General features: G+C 46.8%; 3 protein-coding genes across 7 annotated transcripts in view; 2 read left to right on the top strand and 1 right to left on the bottom strand.

Moving 5' to 3' along the window:
• Positions 1-532, bottom strand: part of BRCC3 (BRCA1/BRCA2-containing complex subunit 3) — a 68805-nt gene extending 68273 nt beyond the window's left edge. Inside the window, 1 exon segment of the mRNA XM_020889552.2 lies at positions 395-532. Within this exon segment, the coding sequence (XP_020745211.2) occupies positions 395-517 (123 nt within the window). The 5' untranslated portion in view covers positions 518-532.
• Positions 533-1437: 905 nt separating this feature from the next.
• Positions 1438-9631, top strand: MTCP1 (mature T cell proliferation 1). The gene is made up of 5 exons (XM_070462889.1): positions 1438-1526; positions 7594-7745; positions 7855-8025; positions 8115-8166; positions 8267-9631. Exons 2-4 carry the CDS (start codon positions 7641-7643, stop codon positions 8160-8162), a joined length of 324 nt encoding a protein of 107 aa, XP_070318990.1. The 5' UTR covers positions 1438-1526; positions 7594-7640; the 3' UTR covers positions 8163-8166; positions 8267-9631.
• On the top strand, positions 1438-12393 carry CMC4 (C-X9-C motif containing 4). 5 transcript variants are annotated; one of them, XM_020889560.2, is made up of 4 exons: positions 8119-8166; positions 8267-8307; positions 9632-9699; positions 12029-12393. In XM_020889560.2, exons 2-4 carry the CDS (start codon positions 8288-8290, stop codon positions 12175-12177), a joined length of 237 nt encoding a protein of 78 aa, XP_020745219.1. In that variant the 5' UTR covers positions 8119-8166; positions 8267-8287; the 3' UTR covers positions 12178-12393. The 5 variants fall into 5 exon arrangements, with proteins under 5 accessions (XP_020745220.1, XP_020745219.1, XP_020745216.1 ...); XM_020889561.2 differs by lacking the exons at positions 8119-8166; positions 8267-8307 and adding an exon at positions 1438-1526; XM_020889557.2 differs by lacking the exons at positions 8119-8166; positions 8267-8307 and adding an exon at positions 8547-8635.
• Positions 12394-14558: the final 2165 nt, after the last annotated feature.

Below are 14558 nucleotides of genomic sequence, written 5' to 3' on the forward strand. Positions count from 1 at the left end.
AGGAGACCCAGGTTCGACCCCTGGGTGGGGAAGATACCCTGGAGGAGGAAATGGCAAGCCACTCCAGTATTCTTGCCTGGAGAATGCCATGGACGGAGGAGCCTGGCGGGCTGCAATACACGGGGTCGCAAAGAGTCGGCCAGGACTGAGCACACCCAGGAGAAAATGCAAGTCTTCCCCCCCCCCCCGCCGCTCCCCAAGGCTTGATGGGGACCACTGGGGGCTTGTGGAAGGCTCCAGAAGCTTTCAGCGAGCCGAGGCAAAGGGAAGGATCTATCCAAAGATGAGCCGAGGAGGCCTGTGGCCTGTAGAGCCCCGGGCGCGGCCAGCAGCCACCCGGGGAAGTGAGGGGACCGCTTGGCAGGGTCCTGGCCGAGCTGGGCGGCTGACTTACCTCCCCAATGCACAGCCCCATCACCTCTTCCTTCTCCGTGCTCAGAGCGTGGTTGAGACACACAAGGAAGGCGTCCGACTCCAGATGGACCGCTTGCGCTGCCTGCACTACCTGCACCGCCATCTTGGCCCGGCCCGTTCACGTCCGCCTCCGGCCAGCTCGGGCCTGGCCAACCCGCCGCTCAGCCGGGCGGGTTCCGCGGGGGGCGGGGCCTGGGGCTCGGGGCGGGGCGGGGCGCGCAGGGGCGGAGCTGGGGACGTGGGGTGGGGCTTGGGACGCGGAGGCAGGGCCTGTGGGAGGGACGGGGCGGGTGGGCGCGCGGGGGCGGAGCTTGGGACGTGGGGGCCGGGCCTGGGGTGTGGGGCGGGGCATGGGACGCGGGGCCGGGCGGGCGGGCGGGCTCACAGGGGCGGAGCTTGGGACGTGGGAGCGGGGCCTGGGGTGCGGGTGGGCCGGCGGGAGGGCGGGGGCGGAGCTTGGGGCAGGGCGGGGCCTGGGGCGCGGGGCAGGGCGGGCGGGCGCGCGGGGGAGGGGCTTGGGACGCGGGGGCGGGGCCGGCCCAGCGGCACCTGGGAAACGCCCGCGCCGGTTGAGGCAGGCGTGGCCGTCGGGGCGGAGGGCGGTGGCCGGCCGCGGGCAGGACGTGGGGCCGGGCTCGGGGGGCGGCTGGGAGGCGGCGCTGTCTGGCCGCGGGCGGACGTGGTGTGTGAGGAACGGGCGTACGGCCGGGCCGGCGCCTCCTGCTCGCCGGCGCCCATTTTGCCCGCCCGCCGAGAAGAGCCGTGCGCGGCCTACACGCTCCGGGGACCTCCCGCCAGTGGCATCACTGCCCCCGCCGGCCTTCTCGCGCCCAGGGGACACTCTTTGGAAATTGGGTCCCGAGTTAAGGTTTTCTTTTATTTTGTTTCCAAGTTAGGGGCCCTGAATTTGGGACCACTCTTTCACTGGACCACTTCCGGTAACCAGCCCGCGCCCCGTAACTTCGGTTTGGTGACCTCGGCTCGGAATGCGCCTCGGCTCGCCCCGGGCTCACGTCCCGATCTCGGCTTGAGTGGCCCGGGGTGGGTGACCTGAAGTTGTAGCCTCGCTGCTCTTGAGGCGGATTAATTAGCCCAAGAAACACTATATTCATGTGAGTAACCTCTTGGCAGAAACAGTGCTACACTGTATCTGAAAAGTATCACTCCTAAGCTTGGTGGCTGCTACTTTCTCCGAAGGCTTTTAGGTATCTCTGTGTTTGATACAGGGAAAGGGAAAGGGGAACTCAAGTTTCGATTCGAGGTCGGATGTGTCTCAGATCGCCGCAGATACGCACGAGTTTCCTCAGCTCGCCTTGTCTCGGTGATATCAGACCCGGTGAAATTATATGTAAAAGTCATTTTCTTTGGAGGTGTGATAAACACGCCATAAGGGAAAGTACGCATCTCCCAACTGCCAAGGCTAGAAATTACACGCAGGTTCTCGAATGAGTCTAAATCAAAGACAATCTATGCGGTGCTGCCGCTATGGCCGGTCAGTGCCTGTTGGTTTGACCGGTTTCGTGTGTAGTCTGGGAGCCAGGCAAACAGGCCAGTACTGGAAAGGGAACACGCCCAGGGTGCTGCTGGAGGACGTGTTGATGCTTTGCTCTTCTCCCAAGTCAGTTCCAACCCCAATCTCCCCACAAATAGGGCCAACGTCCCGTGGAACTATCAGGAACATCCATGCCAGCAACCTCCATTGTTTACCTAAAGTTTAAGAATCATATTACAGATCCTTCCACTATTCGTTTTGCTAATGATGAAGCAGGGACGACATTTCAAGTGTGCGATTATACTCCACCTATCCAATTTTGCTCTTAAGCTTCGATTTTACAGCATGTATTCTTTTCAATTGCTCTTCGCGGCTAGTGTGCCCTGAGCTGATGGTGCACGAATGGCTGTTGTTATTATGTTTTCTGATGAGACGTCTTCCGTTTATAACCACTTTTAGGCAGCACTAAAAGAGAAGAAAAACACCTTTTGTCTGTGGTTGGTGTTAGTCAATCTCACATTCAACATTGACAGTCTCTTTTATAATGCTCATGGGTGCATTAGACAGCTCTAAAGTTTAATTGGAGCAGAAAAAAAACAACATGTCAAGTTTACTATGTGCTAGACTACGAAGCATCTCTATGTCTCATATGTGTAAACTGCCCCAGTTGGAACCGGCGTCTGCAACTTCCTAGCTGTGTTACCTTATGCAAGTTAGCTAACTTCTCTGTGCCTTAACTTCTGTCATCTTTAAGTGAAGGTAATCATAGTATCTCATGAGTGATTGTGAAGATGGCAAGTGTCAATATATATAAGACATGTAGAAACTGCTAAGTGCTGACAATCATGATCAATATGTTCTTTATCTCATTTAACATTTTAGAAAGCTGGAGTGTAGAGAGCTTAACTTATCCGAGGTCACAGAGCCAGTAAGTGGCAAAACCAGCATTCATATACAGGCCAGGCTGACTCCAGGGCTGGCATTCTTGATATTAATAACTTCACTCATTGTAATTAGATGAGTTTATTAATTCACTTCAAATAAAATAAATGTATTCGACTGATTCATGTTTGAAAGCTGTTCAAACACCTGGAAGTTAAAGCAAATTATAAATTTTTTAAAAGAGACAATAATTCATTCTATACATGAAAAATAATGGTTGTACTTACATACCTAAGGAAATCCTTCTTTGTGATCTGTCATCTATTTAAAATAGTTTACAAACCACCTTACTAAGAAATAGTTTATCTAGGCCAGTGTGGTCCCTGGTCATATTCAGGTTACCATCAAGGTAACCCCCAAAGGGGAAATCTTTTTTAGTGTATTCATGGGTATGCTCAGTCGTTCAGTCATGTCCAACTCTTTGTTACTCCATGGATTGTAGCCTGCCAGGCTCCTCGGCCCATGGAGTTTTCAAGGCAAGAATACTGGAGTGGGTTGCCATTTCCTCCTCCAGGGGATCTTCCCCACCCAGGGATTGAACCCACGTCTCTTGCGTCTCCTGCATTGGCAGGTGGATTCTTTACCACTAGCGCCACCTGGGAAGCCCTACATTCATGGGTAATAAAGGAATATAAACACTTTTTTTGGCCACACCGTGAGGCATGCAGGAACCTTTGTTCCCCCACTAGGGATGGAACCCATGCGCCCTGAATTGGGAGCACAGACTCTTAACCACTGTACTGCCAGGGAGGTCCCTGTAAACACTTGTTTGAGTCCACTTGAATTTGCATCTGGTAGTGTTCCTTGAGTTGAGTGGAACAGGGTTATGTTCTGTGTGTTGTATTGCACTTTGTACCTAAGTTTATCTCGAGGTTTTCAGAGATTCATCTTAGTTCACAGGGCCCTAAAGTTTATGCACAACTGTCTATAGAGAAGAATGTTCTCTAGTCAGATAAATTGGGGAGAATGTTAAAGTTTCGTGACTGCATAACTTGTCAGAGCTTTTATTATCCTTAGGTACTTTATGCTTCCCTAAGATTCCCAAACTTACTTGACCAAGAAAAAGTTAGGGGCCAGCGTCCCAAGGATCACCTCGAGGGAGACTGTGTTCCGTTCATACAACCTGTGATTCTAGGGCTGCTAAGTAGCTTCAGTTGTGTCCGACTCTGTGTGACCCCATAGACGGCAGTCCACCAGGCTCCCCTGTCCCTGGGCAAGAACACTGGAATGGGTTGCCATTTCCTTCTCCAATGCATGAAAGTGAAAATGAAAGTGAAGTCGCTCAGTCGTGTCCAACTCTTAGCGACCCCATGGACTGCAGCCTACCAGGCTCCTCCGTCTGTGGGATTTTCCAGGCAAGAGTACTGGAGTGGGGTGCCATTGCCTTCCCCGGTGATTCTCGGGGCTTTGCTCTTCATCCCTCTCACTGAGCCTTTGCGTTTCTCAGCTGAGGTTCTCGTTGATTTGCATTCACAGGGCAGCTTCTCAGTCCCTTGATCCCTGCAGTTGCCTTCCACTGGGCCATCACGCATCTCTGAGTGGGAGTCCAGGGCTGTGTGCTGGGGCTTGTCCCCAGCTCACCCCACCAACGTCCAGCATGTTGTCCTGTGGGTCACAGTGGTACACGTGGTGCCCTTCCTCTAAGAATATTTCGCAGAGGTTCACAGGTCTCTTGGTAGTGATTCTTCCTAACTTAGCCCATCCAATTGGTTGGCCCTCTATTCTGCTGGCAGTATCTCCTTTCAAAGTCAGGGTAACCAGTAAACATTTGCTCTTCCTTCAAAACATGTAAATGTCAGTGTGACAATCTGTTAGTTGTTGCCAGGGCCTACCTGTGAAGTTGAGATGGCCCTAAAACCCTCAACGCTGGTTTCTACTTCAAAGGCGGGCGGGGGGAACACACCAATTTCTTCTGTATTCAAAATTCAGACTTAACTCTCTTTTTGACATTCCTATTTACTGTTTTTCTTTTCTTGGATCGCTCCTTTCCAAAGCTGTGGGGCGGGGGACAGGGAAGAGAGGCAGAATAGTTGTGTCTGCTAAATGGAAAAAAAGGCTTTGAACAAAATAACAAACAGCTATCTAATCTACCCAAAGAATGAACCACTCTCTACCCATGTTTATATGGCCTTTTGTTTGTCTACTCAGCATACCGTGTCCATCCACGCCCAGGAACACTGACTAGTATTTGAGGCTCACAGTGCCCCAGTACTGCCCAGTACTATGTTATTCCTTCTGTCTAGGTGCTTATAATACTATATCGGGGTGGGGCGGGGACAGGACTTGTGAAATAAGCAGAGCAAAATGCAAAGCAATTTATAATTAGTGGCCAAAATGTGACTTTTAAACATAAATGTTCAGTAGTCATCAGAGGCAAGATGTTTTCATCAAGGAGGCAGACATACACCCTCTGTGGTCACAGCACTGAGATAGGCAGAGAGGACTGGGAAGGCATATTATACATGAGTGGACAGGGAGACTGCAAGGAGATCCAATCAGTCCATTCTAATGGAGATCAGTCCTGGGTGTTCATTGGAAGGACTGATGTTGAAGCTGAAACTCCAGTACTTTGGCCACCTGAAACGAAGAGCTGACTCATTGGAAAAGACCCTGATGCTGGGCAAGATTGAGGGCAGGAGGAGAAAGGGGACGACAGAGGATGAGATGGTTGGATGGCATCACCGACTCAATGGACATGAATTTGGGTAGACTCCGGCAGTTGGTGATGGACAGGGAGGCCTGGTGTGCTGCCGTCCATGGGGTCGCAAAGAGTCGGACACGACTGAGCAACTGAACTGAACTTACAGGGAGAACAAGGATACAGCACTAGACACAATGAACCTGCTATCAGGGGGAAGTTGGTCTCAAATAATAGTGGTAGTGGCGCTGGTTGTCATTGGTGACAGGTGGGATGTACCCACTGAAGAAGAGGAGGAAGTACAGGAAAAGTCGTAAGTTTTGAGTCTGCAGGATCAGGAGAGGCTATGTTGCCACCGAGAGAAATCGGGATTTGGTTAAGGAGAAGGCGTTCTGCCTTTGATGAGTTTGAAATAAGAGAGCCGTGTAAGACAAAGGGCTTTCCTTGTAGCTCAGTCGGTAAAGAATCTGTCTGCAATGCAGGAGACCCAAGTTCTATCCCTGGGTTGGGAAGATCCCCTGGAGAAAGGCATGGTGACCCACTCCAGTATCCTTGCCTGGAAAATCTCATGGACAGAGGAGCCTGGTGGGCTGCAGTCCATGGGGTCGCAGAGTCGGGCACGACTGAGCGACTAACACTTACTTACTTACTCATAAGACAAAAGGTATGATAAGCTCAGAGTCAGGTCCACTCAGGGTACAATGGACAAAGCAACTGTGATGCTCATAAATCATTCATGCCAATCAAACCATTTCCTCCCTCTCTCAAACATATTTCCACATACCTTTCAGTGAAGGTAAACTAACAAGGAAGGTAAACTAAAAATTTCCTTAACTCATGTTAAGGAAAAACAACAACAAATGACTCAGCTTGTTCTGGCAAAGAAGGCTGGGTTCATCTCAGTTCTCCTCTCGGACTTCACCCTGCGTTCTGGCTTCTTGTTTGCTCTTGACAATCTCATTTTGAGGGTTTAGCAACCTCCCAAGACGTATTGCAACCCCTCTCCTACCTAAGTCACCCAGTGGGAATAGAAGGCCTCTGTTTTTTTGGAGTGGATTCCCCAATGGCATGTCTGCACCCTGCCCAATGTAGAGGTCCAGGGAAGCTACCCCATGATGCTGTAACCTGGCCCCCAAAGGTTCATTCCTGCAAAATTCAGGTCAAGTTATTGTGAGGCCCTGAAATCTGATCCAGAAGTGGGCAGAGGATCCTCATGGTAGAGCTGAGTTTGTGTTACATAAGAGTTGGCCCCGAAAGTGTGCTTCACTTACACCTCTCAAAGAGCAGGTGGGCTTTTCTGCTCTTCTGACTTGGGAAAACAGAATGTAAAGCCATCCGTCTGTGGGAGAATGGGCTCCTGTGACACCCCAAAGCATAAAAATGAAACGAGATGGGTAACTTTCATTTGCTGTCTGTCAACTCTGAACCTTCATGATCCCAGAGTCTCTTGGAACTGAAACATTCCATGATGTGACCTTATATATTTTCCCTAAAAAGAAAACTGCCTTCTGGAAATGCCTAGCTCCTATAAGTAAGCTTTCTAAGAAAACTGGTAAATAGGTCGTTTGCCCTTTAAAATAAAATTCTGATTGCCATTTAGAAAGCCACATACATGATTACATAATTTGACCTGCACAGTCTTACCTTTTAAGATGGAAACTGCTTGGAAAGGGCTTTTACTTGGGGACGGATGGCATGCATGCGTCTGTTCTACTGCTTTCCTGCCCCAATAAGTGTGTCCTGTGCACTGCTGTGCATACTCCATGGCTCACTACATTTTGTCCAATGCTGCTTGCGGAATGCAAAGACTGCGAGACCAGCCCCCGACCCCTGGCTTCCCATTAGCGCTGTTCGTACGTGTCCCCAGAACCCCTTCCCTCCCCAAGTTCTCGAGTGCTTCGCCGTCAGCAGCCTCACCCGAGGTTCTGCCCCAAGTTTCAGACCGGCCACGAGCTTCAGATGCCCCGGGTTCAGTGTAGACAGTGCGAGTAGGCGTCAAAGAGGTTGGCTTCTAGTTGGTGGTTGCTAGTACCAGGTCCCCTGGCTCATGGGTGTGTTCAGTCCAAGCCCCAAAGTCACACCTGTGTCCTGTGCACGGGTGCTGCAGGCTTAGCTGGAGAAAAGCAGGGCTAGCATTGGACCCCAAAGCCCAGGATGGCAGGACAGGATGTGGGGGCCCCACCCGATCGCCTCTGGGTTCACCAAGAGGGTGTCTACCGCGACGAGTACCAGCGCACGTGGGTGGCCGTCCTGGAAGAGGTAATTGTTTCTCCTTTGCGGATTTCTTGATCGATTTTTTGCTTTCAAGCACATCCATCGCACCATCCTGAAGTCTCTGGTTTTCTGTGTGATCGCTTCTCTCCACCAGGAGACGAGCTTCCTAAGGGCCCGAGTTCAGCAAGTTCAGGTTCCTTTAGGTGACGCAGCCAGGCCAAGCCACCTTCTCACCTCCCAGCTACCTCTCATGTGGCAACTCTACCCTGAGGAGCGCTACATGGACAACAACTCTCGCTTGTGGCAAATCCAGCATCATTTAATGGTAGGCCTGTTGCTTAATCATGTTTTTTTTTTTCATTGTCCTGGGCCTCTTATGACAGACTACTCTATAAACTTTTCTTTTTCTGGCAGGTCAGGGGCGTACAGGAGCTGTTGCTTAAGCTTTTGCCTGATGATTAACCGGGTATGTATTTTCTCTCTCCCCCATCCCTACCCGGCTGCTTCTTTTTCGCTCTGATCGTGGTGATGCTAATGATCTTTTCTTTTCCACCCCCCCCCCCCAGGTGCTGGGATTCTAGGAAGAGATGCTCCAGTGTTCTGTTCAGTAAATGACAATCACGACATTCACTACTGCAGTGCACCCACCTGTGGGCCTGGGGATGGGGTGGGGCACGGGGTGAAAAACTGCTCAAGAACACAGAAGTTTAGAAAGGGCCATGAAGAACACGGAAAGTGGAACTGCAGAGGAAGGGTTATGCAGGCAGAAAGCAAGCCAACACAAGCACGTAGTTAGGATACGTAACTTGCCATTGACTCCTTTGGAAATTGCCATAGACCCGTTAACGGACATCATCTGCTGGACCTGGGATCTGATGAATCCCACAAAAGTCAGCACCTGCTACAGAACAGATGCCCCGATCACCAAGGACTTGGTACTGATTTAGAGAGAAGAGAGCAACTGCTAGCAGCATCAGCATCTCTTTGTCGCTTATTTGCCCTGCAGCAATTCACCTGCCTTTCCTTCTCCCGTCCTGTAAATATCCTAGGTTTTGCGCCAGTGTTTCCCATCCCAGTACTGACCTAACTCAGATCTACTGAGAAGTTAGGGGGCTCTGAGGGGAAAAAAGAGAGAAAGGAGATTATTTGCATTCATGAAATACCTACCAAGGCTCCTGGGCCTTTTTCCTTTCTGAAATGGTGTCTTCACATTATTAGAAGTTGCTGATCAGAATCATGGGCACTTAAGTTTATTCTCTGGTTTCAAATATCTGAAGTTGGTTTCTGTAAGAACTCCAAGAAAAATTTTAACTGCTTACCTAGCACCTTTCTCAGGAAGTAGTAATAGCACCAAATATTGCTGATTCACTACCCGATAAAGACATTTCCTGAGTTAAAATACTCATAGCAATTTATGTACATTAAAAGTAAGGTTTTACTTGTTAAAAAATCTCGGGAATAATAGCTATCATGTGTTCAGTCCTTACTGCCTTCCAGGCACTATTCTATGCAGTTTATCGCCTTTATGACATTTAATCCTTCCATCAGTGCTTTCAGGTAGGTATTATCCCTATTTTACACATCAATAATTAGGAAAAAGGCTCAGGGAATTAAATCGTTTATAAAGGTGGTTCTGTAAGTCATAGAGCCGTCAGGTTGCAGCTCTGGCTCCTCTAGCCCAATGTTGGTTTACAGTGGTCAAGATGAGTTGAATTCAAGGGTTTTTTTTCAAGCTATTTATATCTTCCAAGCGAAATGCAATATTATACAAATACAGCATATTCATCCTCTGAACGGGAAGAATGTTTTAGTGTAATTGTTTTCCAGCAATTGTAAGAGCATACTGCTTATCTCAGAAGAAAATTCCATCTAGAGGGGGTTTAAAGTCTTTATGTATAAAAACAAAATAAACATCATTTTTCTTATTTTAGTTTTCTGGATATGCCGCAGAAGGATCCGTGCCAGAAACAAGCCTGTGAGATACAGAAATGTTTACAAGGTAGTACGTTAAATGGTTTTTCTATGTTTCCAATTTATCTGTGAACTAACAAGAGACCAAGTGTTCTTTTTATCAACAGACAATACTAACTCTGCTCACAATATAATATTTCTGTAATTAATTTATCCTCAAGATTTTCCTCATTATATCACCAAAGATGGCAGAAAATAAAGCAATGTGACCTAAGCTTAGGGTTAACAAATCCTGGTTGTACATTTAGAATCACCTGTAGAACTTCAAAAACTTGCCTAGAACAATTAAATCACACTCTCTGCAGCTGGGGTCTGGGTAGCACGCAATCAAAATAGTTAACCAGGTGATTTTAATACACAGCCAGAGTTGATAATCACTAAGCTGAGCAAAGTCATTTTTAAAAAAGACTAGTTTTAAATGGGTTGGTCATACTTTACAAACTCACTTTGGTGGCTGACAACTCACTTTTTAAGAGCAATCAGGTTAGAAGGTGTGGGGGTGAAAATACAATTGGGATTCAGCAACTAACTCTTAAAGGCAAAAGTTAATTTCAACTAAAGCATATTTGATATGATTTGTCCATTTTGTTGGACCAAGTGCTAGAAGATTTTAGTTTTTTAAATCAGCCAGTGGTTACTAGCAGAAAGCTACAAGGCTATCTGAATTTGAAAACTGATTTTTTTTTTTATCATTTTCCCATTATTAAAGTAACAGACATGGATCCCCATGAAAATATAAAAACAAAAGAGGAGAAAATGTTCAGAATTCACCCAAAGACTCACCACCAAAGAAAACCCTTGTTTGTGTATTTCCATTGACCTTTAACTTTCATTCTTGGACTTTTCCATTTATGATGAAAGCAATATTTTTTAAATCTTTTAATCTGAAACGTTAATGGAAAATAAGAATGCCATTTTATTCATCCTTTTCTTTCCTTTCTCCAAATTGACAAAAAAGGAAGGGGAATTCCCTGGCAGTCCAGTGGTTAGGACTCCATGCTTTCATTACCATGGGCCCAGGTCATCCACCCCCTGCCCGCCTGCCTGCAAAGAATGCTTTTCATAATTTCTTCTCCCACATAAATTCTTAGGTGATTCTGAATCTTTCCTGATTTGAATTAGCATCATATGGCTAAAGGAGAATACACATCAAGTTAGAGCTGGTAACACCCCCTTGCTATGGTGAAAGCTGGAAGGACTGAAATAGAGACCATTAAATACTCGCTGGATGACAATCGCAATTGAAAGGGCTTTAAATAACATTGACTTAATCCTTTCACCCATGAGATGGATATAAGCTTTGTAACTTGTCCAGGGTCACAGAACTAGTAAGGGGCACAGTGACGATTGGAACTCCTTTGGTCTGGGTCCAAACCTGGACTTAGCCACCCAACCATACTCTTGCTAAGCTGAATTGTCTTTCCTATCCCAGACTAACCCCCATGCACCCCATTTTAGTACTGGGGGACTCAAATCAATCAGCTTACCTAGAACCTTTAGATCAAATCCTCCTAGACTTAGGGTCTATCTTTGGCAGAGATATGCAAATGTTTTATGTAAAGGACCTAACAGGAAACATTTTAGGCTTTGGAGGTCAGGAGGACTTTGGGTGGGTGGGTGTGGCTGTGGGTGTGGGTGTGTGTTTACAACCTTCTATAAAAACCATTCTTAGCTCATGCATGGGAAGTCGCTTCAGTCATGTCCAACTCTTTGCGACCCCATGGACTACAGCCCACCAGGCTCCTCTGTCCATGGGGATTCTCCAGGCAAGAATACTGGAGTGTATTGCCATGCCCTTCTCCAGGGGATCTTCCCAACCCAAGGATCAAACCTGCATCTCTTATGTCTCCTGCATTGGCTGGTGGGTTCTTTACCACTAGCGCCACCTGGGAAGTCCCCAAATAAATTTATTCTTAGCTCAGCTGTTAAAAAAAGAGCAGAATTCAACCCTGAGGCTGCAGTTTCTCAACCCCTAATGCAAAGGTTTCTTTGGGAACATCCAGCAGCCACCTTAAACTGAGTGCAAACTAATGTGCAAGGGATTAGTGACCCCTCCCTACAAAAAAAAAAGAGAGGAGGTTAGAAAACGCTGCCCTAGAAGAAGGCACATAAGTAATCAGCCTTAAAGAAAAAGAAATTAGATGTGAAAATATCTTTTGAGCACTTTGTAAATCATACTTTTCTTCCTTATTAAGCTGTTGATGGGTCTCGAAAGAATTCAGTGGACGTGGTTACATCCTCTTTCTTCCATGTCTGTAGGTACATTAAGGTGAAAAGGACTGGGAAGTTCAGGTCTCAACATCCCTGTGCCTGAGTCCTATGAGATCATGACTAGGGTCTGCCTGTCTGTCTTTCAGCCAACAACTACATGGAATCTAAGTGTCAGGCTGTCATCGAAGAACTGCGTAAGTGTTGTGCTCGATATCCCAAGGGAAGATCTCTCGTCTGCTCAGGATTTGAGAAAGAAGAGGAAGAAAAGCAGACACTGAAGCTCACACCACAGTAAAGTTCTGCCGAGAACCGAAACGCTGCTCTTTGTTTCTACCATGCGGGTTTTATTTATCCTCCTGACTCTTTCTTCAGGCCAGGTAGCAGCAAATATCCAATGAAAAAGTCAACTATAAAAGTTAATATGCCATCTATGCAGAACAAATATAAATATATTGAACAAATGTGTAGAATGTGATAAAACTGAGCTGCTAAAATAAATCTTTCCAGTGAACATTTTTGGTTTGGTATATGCGATATTTTGCTTTCTTGTTACTAAAGGCAGATTTGACTGCTTGTTCGAAAGGCGATAGTGGAGGGTCAAGTGTCAGTAGAAAAGCAGGCAACCTGGAGAGGAGGTGTATTGTCCTCACTCCAATTCTGAAGATTCTAATCAGCCATGACAGTTTTTAAAGGGAAAAGGAGGAAGAATCTCAGGGAATCATTGAAGCAGGAGGTTGGCTTCTGCATCCTTCTCCTTTGTGTGCAGACTAGCTGACTCTTCAGATGTTATCTTGCTGGCAGGATTACTTATAAGGGCTACTGGGGGCGGAGGCCTACTTACTTCTGTCTAGGAAAAGAATCAACATGTTAGGCGAGGCATGGTGTGCATTCAGGAGAACATAAGTCAGGAGTTTGCTTAAATTGCCTGGTGATCTCATTCCTATGATCAGGTTCTTTTAAGGTTACAGGGGAACCAGAAATGGGCAAATAGGAAAAGGGCAAAAGAGCTGCTTTCTTTATAACAAAATATATATTTGGTCTTTATCTCCATTCCTGGCACTGTGCTCCTAAAACTCTTTAGAATTTCTTAAGTGATAAGTGCAATCAGGGAAAGCAAAGAGGAACTAAAGAGCCTCTTGATGAGGGTGAAAGAGGAGAGTGAAAAAGCTGGCTTAAAACTCAACATTCAAAAAACTAAGATCATGGCATCCAGTTCCATCATTTCATGGCAAATAGATGGGGAAAAGTGGAAACAGTGACAGATTTTCTTTTCTTGGGCTCCAAAGTCACGAAGGACAGCACTGCAGCCATGAAATTAAAGGACACTTGCTCTTTGGAAGAAAAGCTATGACAAACCTAGACAGTATATTAAAAAGCAGAGACATCACTTTGCCAACAAAGGTCTGTATAGTCAAAGCTATGGTTTTTCCAGTAGTCATGTACAAATGTGAGAGTTGGACCATAAAGAAGGCTGAGCACTGAAGAATTGATGCTTTCAAACTGTGGTGCTGGAGAAGACTCTTGAGAGTCCCTTGGACTGCAAGGAGATCAAACCAGTCAATCCTAAAGGAAATCAACCCTGAATATTCATTGGAAGGACTGATGCTGAAGCTCCAATACTTTGGCCATCTGATGCAAAGAGCTGACTCATTGGAAAGACTGAGGGCATCAGAGGATGAGATAGTTGCATGGCATCACCAACACAATGAACATGAGTTTCAGCAAACTCTGGAAGACACACACCAGGGAATCCTGGTGTGCTGCAGTTCATGGGGTCACAGAGAAATCAGACAGGACTTAGTGACTGAACAAGTGCAATCAAAGTGTCTTTGGTTATGTTAATGAGGATACTTTTGAAATCCCCTAGATAACTTTAGGATGGGGGCTGGTTGTCAGGGGAATCAAGCTGCAATGTTAGAGGGTTGGAACTTTCAGTTTCCACCCCCACCCTGACCTCTAAGGAGGGAAGAAGGGTGAGAGGCTGAATAAGACTAAGTTCAATCACCAATGACCAACAATTTAATCAGTTGTGCCTTGTCACAATCAATGGTGATCTTTGTGACTTGTCAAAGGATCACAGAAAGACTTCCCTGGTGGCGCGGTGGATAAGAATCCACCTGCCAATGCAAGGGACGCAGATTCAATCCCTGGTCCGGGAAGATCCCACATGCTGAGGAGCAGCTAAGTACATGCACCACAACTGCTGAAGCCTGAGTGCCCTAGAGCCTGTATTCCATGAGAGAAGCCACCACAATGAGAAGAAACTCGTGCACTGCAGCTAGAGAGTAGCCCCTGCTTGCCCAACTAGAGAAAAGCCCACACAACAATGAAGACCCAGCACAACTTAAATAAATGAATAAATAATTTACCAAAAAAATCATAGAAAAATAACAAAGTCAATTAATCATCAAAGTAGTAGTTAATGAACGTTTATTGCACACACACCAAAAAGACAGTTTGTAAACAGAGCATTTAAACCAAAACATGGAATGAGGCCCAGGGGTGTACTGTTATAAAGTAGTTTACATAGCATGATAGCAGTGATGTTTTTTCTTCACAGTGATGGCTTATATTATTAGAATTTTCCTAAATGGTAGGGAATTGGTCAGTGGTTACCTCATATCAGCCTTGGAAAACAGTTAAACTTTGTCTTACGATTTTCAGAAGCATAAGCAA

The sequence above is a fragment of the Odocoileus virginianus genome, unplaced genomic scaffold (genome assembly GCF_023699985.2).
Source record: "Odocoileus virginianus isolate 20LAN1187 ecotype Illinois unplaced genomic scaffold, Ovbor_1.2 Unplaced_Scaffold_16, whole genome shotgun sequence".
NCBI classification, from domain to species: domain Eukaryota; kingdom Metazoa; phylum Chordata; class Mammalia; order Artiodactyla; family Cervidae; genus Odocoileus; species Odocoileus virginianus.